The 22,312-nt window shown below is 36.7% G+C and overlaps 1 protein-coding gene across 3 annotated transcripts in view; it reads right to left on the bottom strand.

Annotated features, from left to right (window-relative positions):
* Lrriq3 (leucine rich repeats and IQ motif containing 3) overlaps window positions 1–22,312 on the bottom strand; it is a 116,591-nt gene that overhangs the window by 92,576 nt on the left and 1,703 nt on the right. For 2 of the 3 annotated variants that reach the window (XM_036190398.1, XM_036190399.1), the window contains exons 2-4: window positions 17,760–18,008; window positions 16,510–16,833; window positions 4,127–4,260 (exon numbers count right to left, since the gene is read on the bottom strand). In XM_036190398.1, the coding sequence (XP_036046291.1) occupies window positions 4,127–4,260; window positions 16,510–16,833; window positions 17,760–18,008 (707 nt within the window). The remainder of the gene's footprint in view (window positions 1–4,126; window positions 4,261–16,509; window positions 16,834–17,759; window positions 18,009–22,312) is intronic. The other variant, XM_036190400.1, reaches the window with a different exon arrangement.

Raw genomic sequence — 22,312 nt, 5'->3', positions numbered from 1 at the left:
ACACATTGTAAAATTTGAAGTGCAAGAACTCCACTGCTGTCAGTCCTGGGGAAGAGCTATAATGGTTGGGACACTGAGAGCCACTGAGGACCACAAGTGCCTGATGATGGAACACAAGGTAGAAATATGAAGTAAAAGTTAAGGAATCTGGAGTCAGCAATAGTATTTGGGGTCACAGATCTCAGCTTCTTTGACTATAAACTTTAACAGAAAATAAAAATCTAAACAAAACTTGTGCCTCTGCTCAGCCATAACTGAGGTAGTCTCTGTTAAATACAAATGAGTCAAACAAATGATAGACAAATACATCATTCTTCTTTGGATATGTAGTATCAAGTTGGATAAAGCTTTCAAATATTATAATGTAATGGTTATAGGGCCTCCTATTTTACTCCCACCATGAATACAATATATTATCTTCTTACCAAATTATTATATATGCATTAATGCATTTCATCACATTTACTTGGCTACAGAGCAAGTATATTTAACTTATAAATCATAAAACTCTGACCTCAGCTAAAATCTAATTAATTAAAACCTAGCATTATAAGGATCTCACCATATGGCCCTGTCTATCAAAGGAACTTACAATGACAGTGCAGACTGTAGTAGCATACAGTCTTTCCTAAATAAGATGACATTTACTTTTATGAAATTGGGTCTTTCTGAAACTATACCTGATGCTTTTGCCTATTTTATACACAAGAAGAATGCAACCACCTGAAATCAGCTTTTTGAATTAACCTATAAACTTTGGCTATGCTTAAATATCAGTTTCCTTAACTGTTAATCTCATAACTACAGGATATTATAAGTATAAACTGTTACTTTCTGAAAACATAAAATATGAATGATGATGGTTTAAAAAAAAGAAAAAACTCTGATACCTGTAAGACTCTGGAATTCAGAAAGGAGGAGACAGACAGGAGAACTAAGACAAGAGAGAAATCACATATTCAATACGAGAGACAAAGTACAAGGCAAAGGGTCTGGAATGGTTTGGGATTTGAAGTCTTGATATTAACCAAAGTTCAACTCTAGGTCAAAACCCAAGCTCACAGGAAGTACCTGAGGAAAGACTTAAAATTAAGATGGAAACATCCAATGGGAGGGCGGAACATGCAGAAAGGGGATGGTGGGACCCCAGCCACAGGTCCTTGAAGGACAGGCATATTTTAGACACCCCAACACCATAGAGGGGATGGTGTCAGAAATAGAAGCATGAAGGAATCTTCTTACAGCTCAGGAAATCCACTCGATCCACACAGATGTGCACATATAAAGGAAATGCAGAAAACAGAGAGTAATAGGATGACTATGGACATTCAGAGTAAGACCAAGGGATAAAACCTATTTTAAAAAGAAAAAGAAAGAAAAGAAACAACAACCCATGACCATGAAACAAACTACACAATAGCATAAAACTGCACAGGACTCAGAAAAGCAACACTAACTAGAATTAGGCAAACTTGGAAATGAGGATAGAATGCAGAAAAGGATTCGGCACTTTAAAATCCATTCAGACTAAATGAGAAGGGGCATGATTATCAGCAGACAGGAGAGAAAATGTCCCAATAAAAGTAGATTAAAATAAAATATTCATAAATCCAATGAGATGAAATCACTAAATAAGGAGCCAATATCATTCTGATAAATGAAACAACTATTCTGCAGCATTCCTTAATCTTCTAAACACAAAACACCCAGTAGATCTGCCACTTCACTGAATACACTGCTGACAGGAGTTTGCACACTATAATTCTTAAAGTGTTTTGTATATACTGTAGGATTAAACTAATGTGTGAAATCATTGATAAGTTGACAATTAGAATTCTCCTGGGCAAGAGTAGGACAGTCCCCAGTGAAAGCAGAGAAGAACCTTTTGTGGTAGATTAGCACATAAGTCACTATGAAAAGAAGGACCCATTTTACACTGAACCTCTTGACATGGCTTAGGAGCCAAGATGCCCCACTGTTACAACACATCTGGCTCCTCAATCTTACTGTTAAATGTCATTGCTGTCTTAAAGAGCTGGAGGTCCGTGGTGATAGTCAAAGACAGGAGTGAAAAAACAAAACAGAAGGTGCACAGGACTCAGAACATGTGAAACAGAAACACAAGCTGCAGATGTAGCACAGCCCTTTTCTTCATAACCACCCACAAGTGAGCAGCACAGCAGCTGTCTGATGTGCAATGCAGACTTCCCATCAAGTTCAGATCTCACTGCTGCAAAGACTACAGGCACAAACTAGAGGAACAGCTGGAACTCTACATCAAGAGACATGAAGTGGATGGACCCACTTCTAACATGAGCTGCACATTGATAGTGTCCCCTCCTTTGACCCTATGTTCTTAGTCTAGCTGCCAGTCAGATAGAGGCCTCTGTCTATTTGTTAAGATTAAATGCAGACTTCCCTTCACCTCACTATCTGTATACCAGGAAAACTTCTACTTTAAAACATACATGGTTGGTAATAATTCTAGCTTTAGTCTACATATGGGGCTTAAGGGAACTGTAAAAGTATTTGGGCATTTTAAAAGAAAATTTTGAAGGAAAATGCAAATATCTTACTGCCACGAGGCATTTCTCAGGACTAATGCCCTGGGTTGGGTAGGGACCCAAGGCTGCTTATTTTGCTGTGTTTCCTAGTCTGTACATTCACTCTCCCATAGACTGATCTAGAAACAGCTGATTCCAGTTCTCATGGGTATCTTCATTTATGGTGTTCATTAACTCCACAAGTATTTGTGAGCACTCAGTGGTTCAAGCACTGTTTTGTTCTAGAGGTACAGAACAGAAAACAGCTACTGAGTCTGTCTCAGGGAGTTGACAGATAAAGATGCAGACACCTGTAGCATAATATGCATGGGGAGAGGCATGTGATTTAGAAATTTTTCCTAGGTAAATGTGGAGGCACTGGAGGACTAAAAGCTGGTGAATAACCTGATTAGAACTCTACTCTGAAGAGGTTATCCTCTGTGCTGAGGAAACGAGGGAAGAAATGAGAAGTCCAAGGCATGCTTTCTGCAGAGCTAGATAATGCAGACAGCCCCAGAGAACAAAGGTAGAGGTGTGTTTAAAGCAGTATCTAGAAAGAACAGAGTGGGCCACTTCTGCTGGGTACTGGCATGTTATATTCATTATCAGGCATTCCTACAAGCAAATACATAAGCACTGCTGTTAGCCCTGCTCTTTACCATTGACAGATGAAGAAATTCTGGCTTACAGCAATTCTGTGATGTGCCTAATGGAACAGAGCTTTAAAAAGAATATCACAGAAGCCAGGCCTGAGACACAGGAGCGTCTGTTCATAAGTGACACCTTCCCCACAGCACTCAGACTCTGCTTACCCACGCTGAGATTGTGGGCCATGGTCAGTGAACAGGGATTTTATTTCATTTTATACCAGTACCAGAGGGCGCCTCAGTTCTGAGACAGAAAGGTAACCCTAAGGGCATGAACTAAAGATATCAATAAAATCTAAAATCTCCTTATATTTTTAAGGTGTAAACCCTTATTTTATCTAATTTATATAATACTTATACCCTTATTTCATTATACATATATGTGTGTGTGTGTGTGTGTGTGTGGCTATTACCATAATATAGAATTATACAGAAGAACATGCCTCCATTTTATCACACACACACACACACACACACACACACACACACATATATATATATATAATTATTACCATGAGATGACTATGATTATTATAAGAGAATATTTCAACACAGGTTCTTGGGTGGCATCTTTAAGTTTAATAAAAATATAATATTCAAACAATTACAAAAATTGTATTTATAAGTTTTTTTTTTTTTTGAGCTGAGGATCGAACCCAGGGCCTTGTGCAAACACTCTACCACTGAGCTAAATCCCCAACCCAATATAAGTTATTTTATAGTCAATTTAAAAAACAAATAAAGGCATCAAATTCTGATTATGTATCATAATATAGCATTTTTCTTATTGATCTTTATGTAGGTCAAGTAGAGTATAAATATCACTCAGAGAACAGAGAATACAAAAGTGAAAATTATTCTAGAACTTACTTCTTGTCCTTGATAATTTTATCTCATTTCACCATTCAAATAGTAAAAAAAAAAAAGGAAGCATACCTCAAGCGTTTCCTAACTATGAAACCACGTATCCATCTTTGAACAATCAACACTGGTGAATTATGAGCCAGAATCCTATTAATCCTTGAAATTATCTGCTTGATATTTTTAATTTCATCCTCATAAGTTGTACCCTGTATGAAGAAATGTTATTCAGTAATTTTTAGCTTTCATTACAGCATTTAACAAAGAGATGTAAGTAAATTAATAAAGCATTCAGCAAAGTCTTGTCAGCATAATAAATAGTAAATATACTTTAGAATCAATTAAATATAAAAACATCAGTATTTTCAAATAATTTCAATTTTCTGCACAATATGCAAGATTTCTGGGAGTTTCCTCTATCCCAAGCTGTTCTCCCAATCTGGAAACATACATGAAACTGTCACCATAATAATTTCCCTCTCTGGGAAGAGTGGTGTGGGCTGTTACCTCCTTAAACTTGAAGACGGCCTTTGCTGTGCACCACTGTAGAAGGGGAGGACACGCAGAATTCCTGAACATGACACTATCCTCAGAGCTGTGCTGCCTAGGTGTGCTGCTGGACACTCTCCTTTGGGAACTAACAGTGTCCTTTTGCAAATTCCCAGACTTTGGAGTCACAGACTCATTCTGTCTCATTGTTCACTGACTAGTTAGAAACAGACACTTTTACTCATGTTTAGATATATAATAACACTTTAGAAATAAAAATATTTATATTGTTTTAAGATGCTGGTGGGTGATACTACCCCTAAGGACATATGAACTAATGCCTACTGAAACCTGATAGAAAAAAACAAATGTCCAACCTGGAGAACCAGTGTCTGACCCTCTGACCTCAACTTCCTGAACGCAGGGATTACATTTGCTTAATTCTTTTAATGAAGTGCAATTATATTATTACATAGATATATTACTAATATTACTCCTTTTCTCAGTCTGAATTCTGGTTCTCTACAAACTTTAGACAGCTCTGGGTTTCTTTTTATCTATTTATTTTCCACCTCTATACCTCTATTTGCTAACCTCTAATAATTGCCTTCCTTGCTACATTTTTTCTGCCTTACCTATGCAAATTACCCTCACAATTATACTTTATGTCAGGAATTACCTCTTAAATTACAGCCTATAAAATGAACTTCCAGCTCCATTTCTCTGCTTATATATCAAAAGCTGAAACAATTATCACTCCTACTTCAACCAATGCACTCTTCATTCTGTGTTGTCTCTAAAGTCATTAAAACCACTCTTCATCATGTCAACTAAGTTAATAAACCTTTAATTCCCACTTCTATCCCATCTCTTCCCATCCAGGAAATGCTTCAATACCATCGTCTCTCTTCTCTACCAGAGTACTAAATCAGATTGTATAAGCCATGAGCAAACTTTAGTCATAACTCCTCATTTCTACCCCACTCTGATAAAAAAAAAAAAATGAGAAGCCACTAAGCTAGGGTAGGTCTGGTACTTTAAATCCCCCCAAGAACAAAGCAAAGCCCAATGTAAACAATAGGATAAACTAGACAATGTACCAATCAGAACCTGCCACATAGCCTCTAACTGGGACCTTCTTTGTTCTAATTCCATAGCCACTCCATAAAATGCCTCCCTTCTCCTAGACAAGAGTGCTAGCTGCTTGCACTCTGATGCTCCTCTGAGTGTGAATCAGGGGATATTTATACAAACTCATTAAAATTTAAATGTGTAAAGTTTCCTCTTCTTTTATCAGATCTTTTTCTTCAGAACACAGACTTTTCTAGAATGCAAAAGTCTTAAATATTTCCCCGTGACTTTGAAGATGGAGTCCAGGCTCCTTGCCTTACATTTGACATGTACTGCTGTGCTGCTGGCGTGCTCACACGTCCACCAGCCTCCACACTGAACCGCTGTTTGCCACCCCAGTGTGTCAGACTCTTCACACCTGTGTCTGCAAATGCCTCCTGCTGTCCAGTTGCTCAGGACCAAGGCCAGCACTTCTGTTTATCCAGAGATTTCTTCCACTTAAAAAAGCATCTTAAGTATAAATGCTTATGCTTTCCTTTGATTCCCTGTCTTATTTTTAACTGGTATTGAACAGTTTGAATATTTTTTAATTTCATACTTTGTCCAGTGTCCACGATCTCTTCCTCTTCTTCATTTCTCTCTCCTCCCCTCCCTCTCCTCTTCTGTTTGTTTCTCCATCTGAGGCAAAGTCTTTCTCTGCAGCCCAGCCCGTTCTGCACCTCCCTGTGTAACCCAGTGTGGATTCGAACCTCTCAGTCTCCCCAGTATTGGCACTGGAGGCCTGAGCCACCACACCTCGCTCTTATACTCTTTCTTTATTGCATCACTCGGATTTGCCTCAATTTCTCTGTACAGTTTAGATCTGTGTATAGATGTTCTAGATCTCAACTCTATTTTGTATTTTAATTTCCTTAGTATTTTAATAAAGTAACTGAACAATACTTCAGCTTCCAAGTCTTTAGATAATTACCTTATAAGATGCCAATAAAAATGTCATGATGGGGAAACCTACAGAGACAACCCTACCAAACTAGTGGGAACTCATGCACTTTAGACTGTGGAGCCTCCATGGGACTGGACTAGGCCCTCTGCATAAGTGAGACAGTTGTGTAGCTTGATCTGCTTAAGGAGCCCCCTAGCAATAGGATCAGGATCCATCCCTGGTGCATTATAGCTGGAGTTTTGGAGCCCACTAGCTATGGTGGGACACCCTGCACAGTCTTGATGCAGGGGGAGGGGCTTGGACCTGCCTCTACCAAATGTACCAGGCTCTGCTGACTCCCCCTGGGAGGTCATACCTTGTTGGTAAAGGGAATAGGGGGAGGGTTGGGGAGAGGAAAGGCTGGAGAGGCAGGAGGAGGGAAGAGAGAGGGATCTGTTGTTGGTATGTAAAATGAATAAAAAAATCCTTAATAAAAAAATAATGTCACTGTTGTATAGTGATATTTTATCTGTATTGAAATATGATTTTATTTGTATGTTAATAAAGTTGCCTTGAGGTCAGAGCAAGCCAGAGCAGAAGCTGGGCAGTAGTGGGGCACACCTTTAATCCCAGCACTTGGGAGGCAGAGCTAGGCGGATCTGTGTGTGTTCAAGGGCACAGCCAGCATGGCAGACACACACCTTTAATCTCAATACCAACCATAGAAGACCTGGAGGTCTGTACAAACAGGCAGTGAGGAGGAGGTCATGTGGCTGGGTTTACAACTAATGAGAAAACAGAACAGAAAATCTATAAAAAAGACAGGACACACAGAAGTAGCTCTCTGGTGGAGAGGAAGAACAGCAGAAGCAGTGAAGGGTAAGGTTTTCCGCTCTTGCTCTGACCTCGTGGTTTTTAACTCTGCAATTGATTCTGTGTTTCTTATTTAACAAGCCAGTTACATCTACACTGTTGACTTACATAAAACTCAAAACCCTTCGATAACTAATCAAGTGGAATCATCCTTTTTCCAAGGAAAAGCCACTCCCTCCATCCATGGAGCTCTGACTGACAAAGCTGCCTGGCTTGAAAACCAAACCCAACCCTTACTAGCTCTTTGATCTGGGCTAAATAACATGTATATCCATTTCTGTGATCTGTAAGATGGAGACAGAACTGGTGCTGTCTCACTGGGGAATTGATAAAGTACTGGGAGCAGTAGCTGAAACACTGTGACCATCCAATTAAGGTTACCTCCCAAAAGTCTTACAGCATTAAATAAAATGACATTGATTCAGACTTTTTGAGACTTCTGAATACATAATTATCTTTATCACAAAATTAACAGAAAGAGAGGCATTGAGGAAGCAGCTTGCTCAATATAATGTAAGCTCTGAAATTAATATATTAGCTAAAAACCTGACTGATTCTAAACTAGTCAGTCTAATGAAAGGAATTACAATAAAATCTAGGCAAACCATATATATTTTTAAGCACAAATATCAATAATCAATAAGATAAGATCGATGATACAATAATAATGAAATGTTTATCCTAATAGCATGCAGAGTGATAGAGATCAGTGTTAATGCTGGCTCAATTATACAAAAAAACAACATTAAATATTCTTTTTCATAAAATACTTTTTAAAAAATCCTCCCAGTTCTATAAACTTGGCTAAACTATTTAAAAATGCTAACTTCTGGCCCAACCCTAATTAAAATCCTATAGTAAAAAATAAAAAAGGAGCTTGCTTATCTCCCCTACAAGCTCTCTATACCACACAACTATAAAAAAAAAAAAAATCTTGTCACACCTTACATTTAATTTCATCAGCTACTTCTAATTATAGACATTTTGTTAAAACAAACATTGACTTAACAGGCTAAAAACATAGCTCAATGGTAATATGTCTGCTTAACAAACTAAAACCAAACTTAAGTTCAATCCCCAACACTGCCCACCCCCCCCCCCCCAAAAATACTCACCAAACCAAAATAAAATCATTAACATAAATGATACAATGTTCTAAATATGCTTTTAAGACTGATTAACATACTCAAATGTATAATTTATAATGATATTGACACAACTGGCCCATACTTGCTAGAATAAAAAACCTCATCACACATATAATTTGTAAATAAACAGATTCAAATTATTTACAAAATTCCTAAAACCACAGATATTAACCAGTTACATCTATGCCCGAGATTTACTGTTACTGGCTAGGAAGTCCAAGCCGAATAGTAAATAACAGCCTACCTCCTCACATCAAAACTTAGGTACATGCTCCTTAAGGGCTAAAATAAAGGGGAGGGGCCACTATAACAGCCACATATACACAAACTCCTTAAGATGATGGCTACTTAACATCCCACTGGCTGTTCAAAAAGACTTTCTCATGTAACTCGACAACTCCTGTACTGAGAGACAGACAAGTTCCCAAACACTTAAAAACAAATACTAAAAAACCTAAACACAAATGATACTAAATACTTTTTTAAACAACAGTTTTAACTGTCTTAATTTAAACATTATTATTTTAAATTCATTTTTTTAAAATTAATAATTTCAAATATAACAACTTTAAAACTAAAATAAATAAATATTTATTTTCTATTAATAAAAACAAACTATAACAAAAATAAATTCCAACTTCCCCTCCCCCTCCACCCTTCTAAAACAAAATTTTCCAACATGTTAACAAAAGTTTCCACCTAAAACCTAAAAAAAAGATTCTAAAACAAAACTAAAAACAACTTTCTAATTGTCTCTCTCAAGTTAACAACAGCCTGCCGGTTTAAACTACTATGATGGGTTCCTGGCTTATGCGTCTAACCTACAATATAGAGAAAATAAAAAGTCTACAAACAACACTTTACTACTCGGTAAATTTAGCCTTTAGTAATTTAAAAAAAAAAAAAAAAGATTTCTGGGCTATACACTACTTTGATAAAACTGCTTCTGATAGTTGATACTACACATGGCTCCAAACCCAAAACTAACAATAAACTATACTACCTCAAGGTTAAAAAAATAACTTGGGCGGAGCCAACAGCCACAACAATGTTTCAGTCTTACAAAGATAAATATTACACAAAAAATCTGGTTTATCTTATCTTTGGGATTTTAAACTACAAAAAAAAAAAAATTTAATCATAAAAATTGTTAAACAAATATATAAATTTTAAAGATACCTTAACTTCAAAATTTAAATATAAAGATATGTTACTTTAAAAAAGAGCCTCTGCTTTTGTTTCCACAAAAAGCCAGAGACTATAAATTTGTTCCAAATTAAGATATATCAGGTTTGATCAGCCAAGATCACCTAAAAGGTCTCCAATGACACCATAACCAAGATGATCCAACATCCAAAATGGTTTCAAGACAACTGGCTCAGAGGTTCACTCTCATGGACTACTCCATAATCCTAAGATTTTTTTTTCTGTCCCCATAAGATGCAGCGCCCCCCTCCAACAAAAAATAATAATAAAAACTATGCCCAAATTCCCAACTGACTTTAAAGATAAAATTGACTCACTCCTTCTCTAAACCCAAACATATTACTAAAAAAAAAAAGATTAAGAGATTTTTATGTCCCAAATCAAAAAATCTCTCTAATATGGGACATAAAAATCCAATATGTTTATTTAAAATAGGTTGATTATAAATATGATCTCTTTCTAAAAAAAAAAAGAGGATATGATATAAATATAATAGGATAAAAAGATAGATTAAAAACTTCTAAACAACTTGTTTAAAGTGTTTTACATTGGTATAGATTTTAGTCTATTGATACAAACTTAAAATTAACTTTGTCATACTATATATATATTTCTACTCATGTTTAAGGTATTATGTTTATATAGCTCATTTTAAATTGAAATGGATAATTAAAAATAGATTAATAATTAGTCATCTATGATAATCATACTTGTAGCCATGATAGTTAAGTCTTCTAGGTATACATAGAGATATTTCAGATAGATAGGTAATCTTCAAATACTTCAAAGACCTTCAGAATATGACATTTAAAATATTTTTAAAATTTAGACTTTCTGGACAGTAAGACATGTCTGCTCCTGACAACACTGATTTACTTCAAAGAGGAGGATGGACATTAAAGACACTTCATATGGAGTTAATCTTCACCTTGACAAAAATAGCCATTTGGACAAGAAACTGTTCTTGCCTAGACTGCTTGATCAACTAGACATACAGGACCCATAAAAAGGTAACCACTAAACTTTGCTTGACAAAATGGTCTTTCAGGTTCCTATTTCACAAAAACAAAAACAAACAAACAAACAAAAAACTGCCAGACATTCTACAAGACACTAAAATAACTGACCAAGAGACTCTAGCCCTGTGGGCTAAAGACAAATGCCCCAACTTTACAAAGAAACATTAGGTGACTGTCCAGCTGCCAGCTGTCTCTGTCTACTCTTGCAAGACTCCCAAAACTTGCTTGCATCCTCCTCTGGTAATATTATATCCTTCTGAGGTCTTTGATATGGTTAAAGACTAGATAGTTATAATTTACTCAATTATGATAAAAGATAAGTTAGATATAAAACCTTAAACTCACAAATATAAGATATCTTCTTTAATAATATAACTATAATTCTTACTTGATAATTGTTTTTTATATGTAATTTTACTATGTAAAAGTTAAAACCTTCCTTAAAAAAGGGGGGGATGCTATAGATATCGCTCTATATAAATAAAATTCTGATTGGCCAATGGCCAGACAAAAAATATAGACGAGACAAAAAAAAAAAAATTCTGAAAGATAAAAGGCTGGGACAGAAATGCTGCCAGCCACCGCCATGACAATAAAGATATAAAGGTACAGATAAGCCACAAACCAAGTGACAAAATATAGATTAATAAAAATGGGTAATTTAAGATAAAAAATAGATAACAAAAAGCCTGCCACGGCCATACAATTTGTAAACAATATAAGTTTCTATATGTTTACTTGGTTGGTTCTGAACATCTCCAGACCTGATAGATGAGAGAGATTTGTCCTAACTGTGGGCCAGACAAAAAACTCTAACTACACACAAATATCAATAATCAATAAGATAAGATAGATGATACAATAATAATGAAATGTTTATCCTAATAGCATGCAGAGTGATAGAGATTAGTGTTAATACTGGCATAAAGTATAGAAAAGCATTTGAAGACAAAATAATAAGGCTCTGTCATATGACTCCCATGGAATCTACTTCACATGTTGACAATAGGAAAAGCTTTAGAAGTTAATTCCAAAATCACATGCTATTCAGATTGCATACAATTCTAAAATGGAATCATTTTCAATTAGTTTCTTATTCTAAGTAGTTTCGGTATTTATAAAAGGTTTTCATTCTATGTGTATCGAGTCCATAAGGCCTGTCACTTCCTTTTCTGTGAGAGGTTTTCCATCAGAATCCCCTTAACATGGCTCACTGTTTCTTGGAATATTTGAAAATGATAAAAACATACTAATATAAGCATAAGTATTTGTTTCAAATAAAATAAAACCATACCTCATACCTATTACACATTTTTATTCCTTGGAAAACATTTTCTTTTGAATAGTATGTTTGTTCACCATATGAAATGGTGAGAATTATGATTTCTCCACATTTTGTAGCATTTTAAATTAGTATTTCTAAAACTCTCTTAGTTAACACAGGGATACTGGAGGGTTCTGCTCTATTAATCACTATAGAACTAGGGCACAGAATAAAACTGTCACAGAATCCACAGAAGGTACAGAATAAAGGGAGCGTGGACTGTGGTAGGCAAGAAGAAATTTATTTTCTTATGAGATACTTTTAGACACATAGCTCACACAGCACTTCTAGATGTTCATCTAGCTTGTTACAGACATACCTATACTGCTGAGTGTCATCACATGGTAAGAGTAGATCAGCTTGGCGAACCATTTTCATTTGGGGGTTTTGCTGTGGCTGGAAGGGGGTTTGTCCCTCAAGAGTCTATGTATTGAAGGTTTTATTCCTAATGTGGCATGTGGAGGCGAAGACTTTAGGTGCCTATAGGGGTCATCAAATCACCCCACAGAAGGGACAGGGTAGCTTTGAGTGGATCACCATGAAGCCAGAGTGTGCCCTCACCCAAGGTTCTCTGCTTTTCATTTTTAGTGTACCTCTCACATGTGTTCCACCATTCACTATGAGGTTGATGGCAGTGTTCCTTTAGCTTCCACAAGAGAAGTGAATAGGCCCATTATTTCATGAGTAGCCTGGTTCAGGTGTTTTGTTCTAATGGTAAAAATTGAATGCTGGGTAGCTATAGAGAAACTGCTTGAAACATTCATGAAGAATTTATGTTTGCCAAGACTTAATCCTTTATTTCTCTGGGATAAATTCTGAGACAAGCAACTAGTGAATCACATGATAATTCCATGATCAGTTTCAAGAGAGACTAACAAAACCCTTCCCAGAGGTTTCTCTGTATACTTACAAGAATTTGGTGGCAGTACTTCTCATTTTTTTTTTATTTTAGCCATAATTTATACTTAAAAATAAACAAAAGCAAAACAACTGAAAAGACAATCTGTTATTTAACTTGTACCCCCAACATTAAACACATAAGTGCTCAGTTTGCATCTGTGAACCTCCTGTGATGAGAAGCCTGACAGTTTGGTGACTGCTTAGTAGTTGTGCTTTGTGTTCTATGTCCCATAGACTCTAGGCCAGGATCAAACATGTCTTCCAGCAAGGTGAAGTATTTAACTGTTCATGCCCTTCTTTAAGTTGTTGAACTTCTAGCCTCCAATAATTAAGAATGTAAAAAAACAAAACAAAACAAAAACAAACAAACAAAAAAACTGAAGAAGTTCTATGACTTGAAGGAATCCTGGAAAATATGTGCTAATGGCAATTGGTGACTGGACCACTTAGAGGGGTTACTTCATGAAGTCTGTGCCCTCTTGAATAGGTTTAAACTTCCAGCTATTATGGGATAAATGAATTAATGATTTACCAGTGAGATGGCTTTGCTACCAAACTGTGCTGTCTAGGACACTCTGACTCTCTTGTGATGACACCACTGTCACATATCTTATGCACTGGGAGGGCGTCACCACACTAACTTTAAATTTCACTAAAACTGCAAGTAATATGCCTTGGACATGGTTTTCCTGACATTCGCAACAGTTTATGACCTTGGGAAGCTTGCTTATTAGAACTACAGTGATAGGAGATGGTAGAATGCTTAGAAGGTATGCCTTGATTGTTGTGATTAGGTGATTCGTGTGATTAGTTAGCCTCAGAAGGAGTTCTTGTGGAACATTCCTTAGTTCCTATGTTATTAGAAAAGAAGTAAGCCTAGCCCCAAAATCTCCACGCTTCCTGTCTCACTGTAATTCCCATGCTTTCTTTTCCTATAGTAGCTCATCTGATCTCATTGCAGCTAAACCAAGGGGAGCACCTACTTTTAAACATACACTCTTTTAAGCTGATTGCTGATAGAAAAGTGAAGAATGGGCCATTGTAACATCTCAGATAGAATGGGAAAAGTTTACTAAACATCATCTTCATAAACTGACCAAAAATTCATCAGGATGTAACCATGCCTGATGGCTTTATGAAATACAGATTTTAAGAGAAAGGAGCTGGGGGACCTGTCTAAAGAATGATGCAAGCAATGACACATTCACACCATGCTTTTGCTGCAGTTAGCTGCTGCCACAATACTGCAAGAAGGCAAAATGACTTAAAGACAATATTTAATCACAAGGGAGAGAAAATGAAAACACAGGAAAATCTCTACCTCATCCTGTATCTGATAATGAAAGGACTGTTGCAGAAGAAATCAGGATCAGATCAAGAAATGAACTCTTCAATTCTGATAAAAGGATTAAGGGGCCATTAAACCAGTCTCTCCCATCGTAAGTCCAGAGCTCTGGAAGGCAGAATGGTTTCAGGACTCCCTCAAAGGCCTCACTACCCAGAGTTACTTTAAGACTCTTCTAACTTACAGAGTTCCTTGGTGACTAAAACCATGGCTCAAGTAGCTGTGACTCCATCTTCTTCACTGGACATAAGCCATAAGCCTAGGAAATTGTTGTGAAATCATCCTTTTGTACATTGTGAAGATATGTCTTTGTCAAGGCACCTTATGACTGGTTTAATAAAGAGCTAAATGGCCAGTAACTAGGCAGGAAGAGGTTAGGTGGGACTTCTGGGCAGAGAGAGAAGAGGAAGAGATGAATCTAGATGTGAGAGAGACACCATAGGACATGGAGAGGAAATAGGGGGTTCAAGAAGAGAGGTAAAAAGCCATGAGGCAAAATACTGATTAATATAAATGGGTTAATTTGGGTTATAAGAGCTAGTGGGATAAGCCTAAGCTATAGGCCCAGCTTTCATAATGAATGGGTCTCCAGGTGGTTTTTGTGAGCTGTAGCCCAAAGGAAATTCTGACTACATATGGTGCCCAATGTACAGCTCAAATATCCAAAGACAGGACCTGAGAAAGCTAAGAGAAGTTCTACGCAGGAGCCAGATCTGGCTTCCTAGCCCTGCAGTCTCTCAGACAGGACAGTGCTCTGGGTACAGAGGTGTGGCTACCAGCCATTGCCTGAGGGCTATAACTAGCTCCCAGCACCATAGGCCAGCTCTATTTGCTACTTGGAGCCACATGGCAGCTGACATGGCAGTTTAAGATTTGTCTCACATGGTTATGCTGTTCATATATGGAGCACACAGTACAAGAGAATGGTTATATCTGCAGCTAGTATAGCTGCAGTAGTTCACTGTACGAAGAAGGTTAGGTTCATCATCTGTGACCCCTGCTTATCTTTCTGTCTTCCACCATAGACTTTTCACTACTTTCTTAAAGGAGCCCCTGCTATTTTGACAGTCCTTGGAGAGATCACATACATAGGGCAGAAATTAAGTGATTCTTTGCCTTGAGGGTGCAGGTTAAGACACCAGATTTAAATGCTACCTCACTTCTATTTTTTTAATTATTACAAAATAATTACCAAGCCCCAAATGTATTCAACTAATACTGAGAAACCACGTTCTTACTAATAGTATCTAAGGACCAAAGGCAGTAACAGTACAACCTCACAGCTTTGCATTCAGCTTTCTCATGATCAGTGTCCATTTGCCCCTCCCAGCTTGATCACAGTCCACATTAATTCCTATTCTTCCTCAGACCCCTCTATAAATGTAGCCATGTAACACATAATTATGTGTGGTCAATGACAGATCGCATAGGCAGTGATGGTCTCATGAGATGGCACCACTTTGTTATGTCACAACTGTCTTAATCTCTTCAAAATTCCATGGTGTTTTGACAGTGGTGGGGGCCTCATCCCCAAATCCTTCAAATGTACTCTATTGCTTATATCACATTTGAAAACATTTTTCTGGAAATCCATGATCAGACTCTGTCCTGTGTTTAATTTTTTTCTAAGAGCTGCAGAGTTAAGCCTTCCTTCCAACTTATCTGCTCTAAAACTCAAGTGCTATGAAGAACAAACAGTTATCTTTTTAAATCTATACAATAATGTGTAACATCAGGGTTTCAAATTTTCCTAAGAACGTTCAGTATTTTATGTCAAAAACATTTGGTTATACCTATTAAACTAAATCAACTGAATAACAAGTCTTTTTACCCTCTTCCAATAAAATAAATTGTGTCTTATAACATTTCAAAAATAAAAAGTAGTTCCCATGAAAATCAACATATATCAAAATAAATATCTTTCAGACAAAATGTATTTATATTCAACTTGATTTTAGATTGACATGTTTGCATAAGAGTCATACAAACTTTTATAAACTACCAGATATAAAGTCCATTGCTAATGTCTTCACCAGTGAATATTTTATAAACGATACAAAACAATACCGTTAAAAAGATTCTATATTTGAGTATAGTATTTAGAACTAAAATTCTATATCTACAAAGTGATTTTGAAGGAAACATTTATTGATTGAGTTACCTTTATCAATGCTGGGCAAAGGTTAAAGAATAGCCTGTGGTTGAATGTCTTAAATCTCTCCGGAAGATGCCAATTCTGAATGATTTCTTCATCAGATATAATGTGATGGTCCAGGGCTTTGAGAGGCCAGATACTATTGACAAGAACATGCCTGTAGCCTTTCTTCAGACTCACCGGGCAGTCAAACATGGTCAGCCCTACAAGGCTTGCACACACGTCTAACACACAGATGTTCTTCAGCTTGGCAAGGCCGTTGTCATGGAGGTAGAGGAGCTTGAGGTTCTTGAGTCCACCCCAGAAATGCCGATCTGGGAGAGTCTTTATCTGAAATAATATTAAAGTATGTATGATTCATAAAACCTGCAAGGAAAGAATGGTGAAGCATTTAATATCACCTAAAATTCAGTATTTTGCAAACGGCAAGTGCCTAATAAATAAAACCAGAATCTCCAATTATCCAAATGATGACTGCAAAGACAGATGTACTGTATAGTTGAAATAAGTTGCAATTAGTAACTAATGAATATATATATACACTCACGGGTATGTATATAGAGAGAACTTTCAGTGAAAAGTACTTAGTACAATTCCAAATGAGGTTCCTCACATAAAGAATTGGAGGCTCAAAATATAATATTGTAGTTTAGACTATACATTTAAGAAGTAAAACTACGGGGCTGAAAAGATGGCTCTGTGTTTAGGAGCTCTTGCTGCTCTCCCAGCAGACAACTTGACAACTCACAACTACTGATAACTTCAGCACCCTCTTCTGGCTTCTGTGGGCACCTACAGTCACACACACATATATACACAGATACACATATAAATAAAAACAAACTAATCTTTAAATCAAAATAATTTAAAAGGAAGTGAAACACAGATTGGGGAGATGGCTCAGTGGCACTGCTCTTCCAGTGCCTCAAGTTCAATTCCCAGAACCCAGGTGGGATAGATGACAACCCTGTAACTCCAGATTCAGGGAATTGGGTGCCCTCTTCTGGCCTTTGTAGGTAGCTAGACACATTTGGCAGAGATATAGAGAGACTCTATACATACATAATTTAAAAATAAAAAAAGCACAACATATGCATTTTTACATATTATTTAAAGTAATTACATGGTGAATTTTGAATCTGTGGGCCTTATTTGTATATAATTTTAAGCATTTCTTTATAGTTTCAATGTCTGGGAAGAGTGTTGTATGTTAACAGAATAAGTTCATTGACATGCAGACAGTAGTCAGTGCTTACCTGGTTTCCATGGAGATCAAGTTTGATGAGCTTTATGCAGCTCTGCAGTGGCTGGATGTCAGTAATGAAGTTGTTAGAGAAGATGCACACTCTCAGAGAGATGCAGGACTGCAGATTCTCCATGGACTTCAGATGGAGGCCATTATACTTTACAAACACGAAGTCTTTCTGATCTTCTATTATATTGTCATTGTAGTGACTCCACTCTTCATGACAGGTAAGCTCTTTTGTGATTGTTCCATGAAACATCTAGGAAAGTGGGAGATAAATGTTTAAGAATGACCCTGGGAGCTGAAGACGTCGTTCAGCAATTCAAACCACGTGTCACTCTTCCAGAAGACCTAGATTTGGTTCCCAGCACTGCCTGCAACTCCAGTTTCAGAGGATCTGATACCCACTTGGTGACCTCCAAGGATATCCACATGTAAATGCCATATACACATATACAAAGCACAGACACAGAGATACACATAAATGTTTAAGATATAAATATTTACAAAGAATTACTTTCAAGTTTAAAAATCTACATGAAATTAAAATACAATATTATCTACTATATAGTGATGATAAAAATGGATAAAATAATTAAAATAAAAATATTTAAATCCCATAGCATCTTCTATCCCACAATACCTTAAATATCTAATATTGAAAAATTACCACTGTCCTCACCATAAATTGGTGAAAGGATAATAAAACCTCATTTTCCACAGAATAGAGAACATACTATTTACAAAATTATCATTTCAACAGAAGACATCAAACAAGACACAACGAAACTACAACTAAGTGTTTCTTATTATCCTGATTTACAGTGAATGAATGATAAAAAGCACTCTGCAGTATTAGTAAGTTGTTAAAAGACCAACCTTCTGGGAGGGGCTGGAAGACACAGCCATAGAAAGTGCAGGCATAGCGAAGACTGCCCACAGACTGACATTTCCTAAAAAGATGTAGCCTTCACTATGTGTGCCCTTAATGCTCTGCGTATCAGAAAACTAGGATTGGGGGCTATCAAAACATTTGGAGTTTGAATATAAAAATTGATTAATGCTTTATTATACAACCTTTTGTGTTACTTTCCATATCTATGAATTTGCCCTCACTATGGGTGTGGTGATATTTTAATTATGTTAAAATATTTTATTTGTATGTTAATAAATAAAGTTTGTCTGGAGATCAGAGGTCATTAGAGAGCCAGGAAGAGAAGTCAGGTGATGGTAGCCCATGCCCTTAATCCAATCACATGGCAGGCAGAGTCTCTGTGTGGTCAAGGACACAGCCAAGCATGATGACCCTTGAGTTTTTAATCCTAGTACCAACCATAAAGACCAGAAGGTCTGTATAGACAGGCAATGACGAGGAAGCCATATGGCTGGGCTTAGAGCCAATGCGAAGGCAAAACAGAAAAGCAATAAAACACAAGACACACACACACAAAAAGATCTCTCTCAGGGTAAAAACAACAGTGAATGATAAGCTAAAGGGTTGTACTCTGATCTCTTAGGCTTTAACTCTGTATTTAGCTCTCTGTTTTTTATTTAATAGGAGTGTTTAAAAATTTGTCTACACTATGGGTAATTTCAGATTTCACAGAAGGCAGTTAGACATCATCTTCAGGAGTATATATGAACATAAATTAGCTTTTTTACAAGATAAACTATCCTTTCCATTAGAAGAACCAGCTTCTACCAATAGCAGATAAACTAAATCTACATGATCCATATAAAAATAAATGTAAAAAATTCATATGAAGTTGACAGAAAGACAAAAGATACTTTAATATCCTGGCCTAACACTATAATCTGCAAACTCTAAAGTCACCTATAGAATTTATGAAAGGGTGATTCATGAAGTCCTATCTCTGATTTAGTGTATCAGGATCCCACAACTAAAAGTCTTTTAATTGGGCAATTCATGGACATTATGAAAGAGATTAGCCCAAATGACAAATGATTCGCCTTTGCAAATTTAAAGCCACAATCTGGCACAAGTACCATATCTCTATAATACAATAAGTTCTGTAGGCCCTGAAATGCAAGCCTTATTTGCTTGTTTTAATTACACAACTATGGAAGCCTCTCCCTGGGTTTTTCTTCTAAATACCTACTTTTTTTCCATTTTGGTGTAAACCTTGGCTAATTTCAGATGATGACAAGGGTTTATGAGCACCCTGTATACATGTTCACAACTGCTGAGAGTTCACATGTGCAACTGCCCTGTTGTGTTCATAAAGCACTGTTTCACTGCAGTCATCCACAAATAATAACTCTCACCCTGCCTTCACCCCAACTCCACAATGACCCCTTAGCCTTTGGAGGAGGGTGTAGGATAGCTGTACCATTTGTGGCTGAGTGATGTTATGTATCTTTTTCTCTGCATCTTAACCAGTTGTGGGTTTCTGTTCACTGACATCTACTGCCGAAAGAAGTTTCTCTTATGAGGGATGAGAGATTCACTAACCTATGGTACAATGGTGTCATTATGAGTACTTTAATACTTTGCCTTTAGCAGAGTAATAGCACTAGGTTTTCCAGTGAAACTCATTTTAGGCTGTGAATGTGGCTCAGCAGACAAACACTTGCCTAGTATTCACACAGACCTCTTTTGATGCCCAGCATTTAATATAACTCAGTTTTAAAACATACAGGAACATAACATTTCATAGATAAATCATGTTTTATCAATCCAATCACCTATGAAGGAGATCTTAGCTGACTTAAAGCTTGGGAGCTTATAAATAGAATTGCTACAAGCAAGTGTTCTCAGGTTTACATGTGCATGTTACATTTTGTTTGGATAAATATCAAGTAGTTTACTTTCTGGCTCATATAATATGTTTTATCTTGTGATGAACTACCTCTGTCTTTGGAATTAGCTGTACTATTTTGTGTTTTCATCAGCAATAAGATTAGCAAAATTATTCCTATACATTCTTACTAGTACTTGGTGTATTGGTATCTTAAATTAAAGCCAGACAAATAGCTATAAAGAGGTACCTCACTTTTTGAATTTATAATTCCTACAGATATATGATGCTGAACATTTTTCTTTACACTTGTTTGTCCCATGAGTGTGTCCTTTGATGAAGCGTTTTTCAGTTCCTTTGTCCGTTTTTTTTTTGTTGTTTTTTTTTTTTTTTTTTTTTGGTTGGCTGCTATCTTACTGTTGAGTTTGATTACCTTGTATTATTTTGGATATCAATCTCTCATCACTCATGTGTTTTACAATGTTTTCTCCAAGACAGGCACTAGACTTGCCATTTTCTTCATTTTCCTTTTTCTTCCTACACATAAAATCATATTTTAAGAAGATGCTTTATACAAACAGCATAAACAGCATCCATCCACATACAGCATCAAGATTCTGTCTCTGTATCCAATTGAAACTGACTTTGTTTCACTGCATCAGTATACAATACATTATAGATGTGTGTAATTTTATATAACCACATCACTGTATATAAAGCTTTTATTTCAAATTATGTATCATACTTACTATAATATCTTTTATTTTGAAACATATTTTAGACATTGTAATATTGTTATTCAAACAGATTTATCTCTCTTTTTTTGTTAAAGTTCATTGTGTGGAGGGTCATCCATTGAACATGGATGACCTATCAAAGGCTACAGCCTTAAAGAAAATTGACTTACCCTTTCCCAGCAGCTATGAACTGTCCATAGCGCCTCTGCTAGGGGTAGGACTTGTACAAGTTATAATAACTGAGCTGGAAAATATACCTACTGGTACAATAGGGAAAAGAATTTCATGGGGATAATCAGCAACTTTTTGAATTTCAGGATTTAAGTCACCCTCCATAATGTAGAGCCCATACCTGACACCCAGAACCAGTGGCCAGATAGGTCATAAAGCTCTCCTTAAGAACCTATTACTGTTAATCTGCTAAATAGACACAGCATTAAACTAACTCCTGATGATATAGCACTAAACTCACAGATCAGTGCATCTTTCAACCTTTACCAGAAAAGTTTCTTTTTGCAGTAGATAGCAACTAACATGAGACTCACAACTGGTCAATGTGTAGAGAATAAGACTGCACAATGCTCAGCTTCTTAAATTGCTCATCTATATCATACCATTTCATCCCAAGACTCAAGGATCATTGTGGAAGGCATGTAGGAAGAAGGTAAGTGCCAGACACAACAGGGAAGCTGCACTTATACTCATAGCACTTGTGACATTATGCACAAGCTACATGAGACCTGCACAAGCTCAAGACAGAGCTAATTCCAGCATGGAGAGAGAAGGTGGGCATGATGTCCCATATGGTATGTTTAAATTTTACTGTAGTCGTTTGAAAGAAATGGTCCCCATGGGCTCATAATGAGTGGCACTATTAGGAAGTGTGGCCTTGCTGGAGTGTGTCACTGGGTGTGGGCTTTGAGGTCTCAGATGCTCTAGCCATGCTGAGTTGGGCAGTCTCTTCCTGCTGCCTGAGCATCAAAATGTGAACTCAGCTCCTTCTGTTGCACCATGTCTTCTTGTGTGCTGCCATGCTTCCTGCCATGAGGATAATGTACTAAACCACT

This window comes from Onychomys torridus, chromosome 6, assembly GCF_903995425.1.
Source record: "Onychomys torridus chromosome 6, mOncTor1.1, whole genome shotgun sequence".
Classification (NCBI taxonomy): Eukaryota; Metazoa; Chordata; class Mammalia; order Rodentia; family Cricetidae; genus Onychomys; species Onychomys torridus.
Note: the sequence above shows the minus strand (reverse complement) of the source record. Positions and strands in the feature narration are given on the sequence as shown.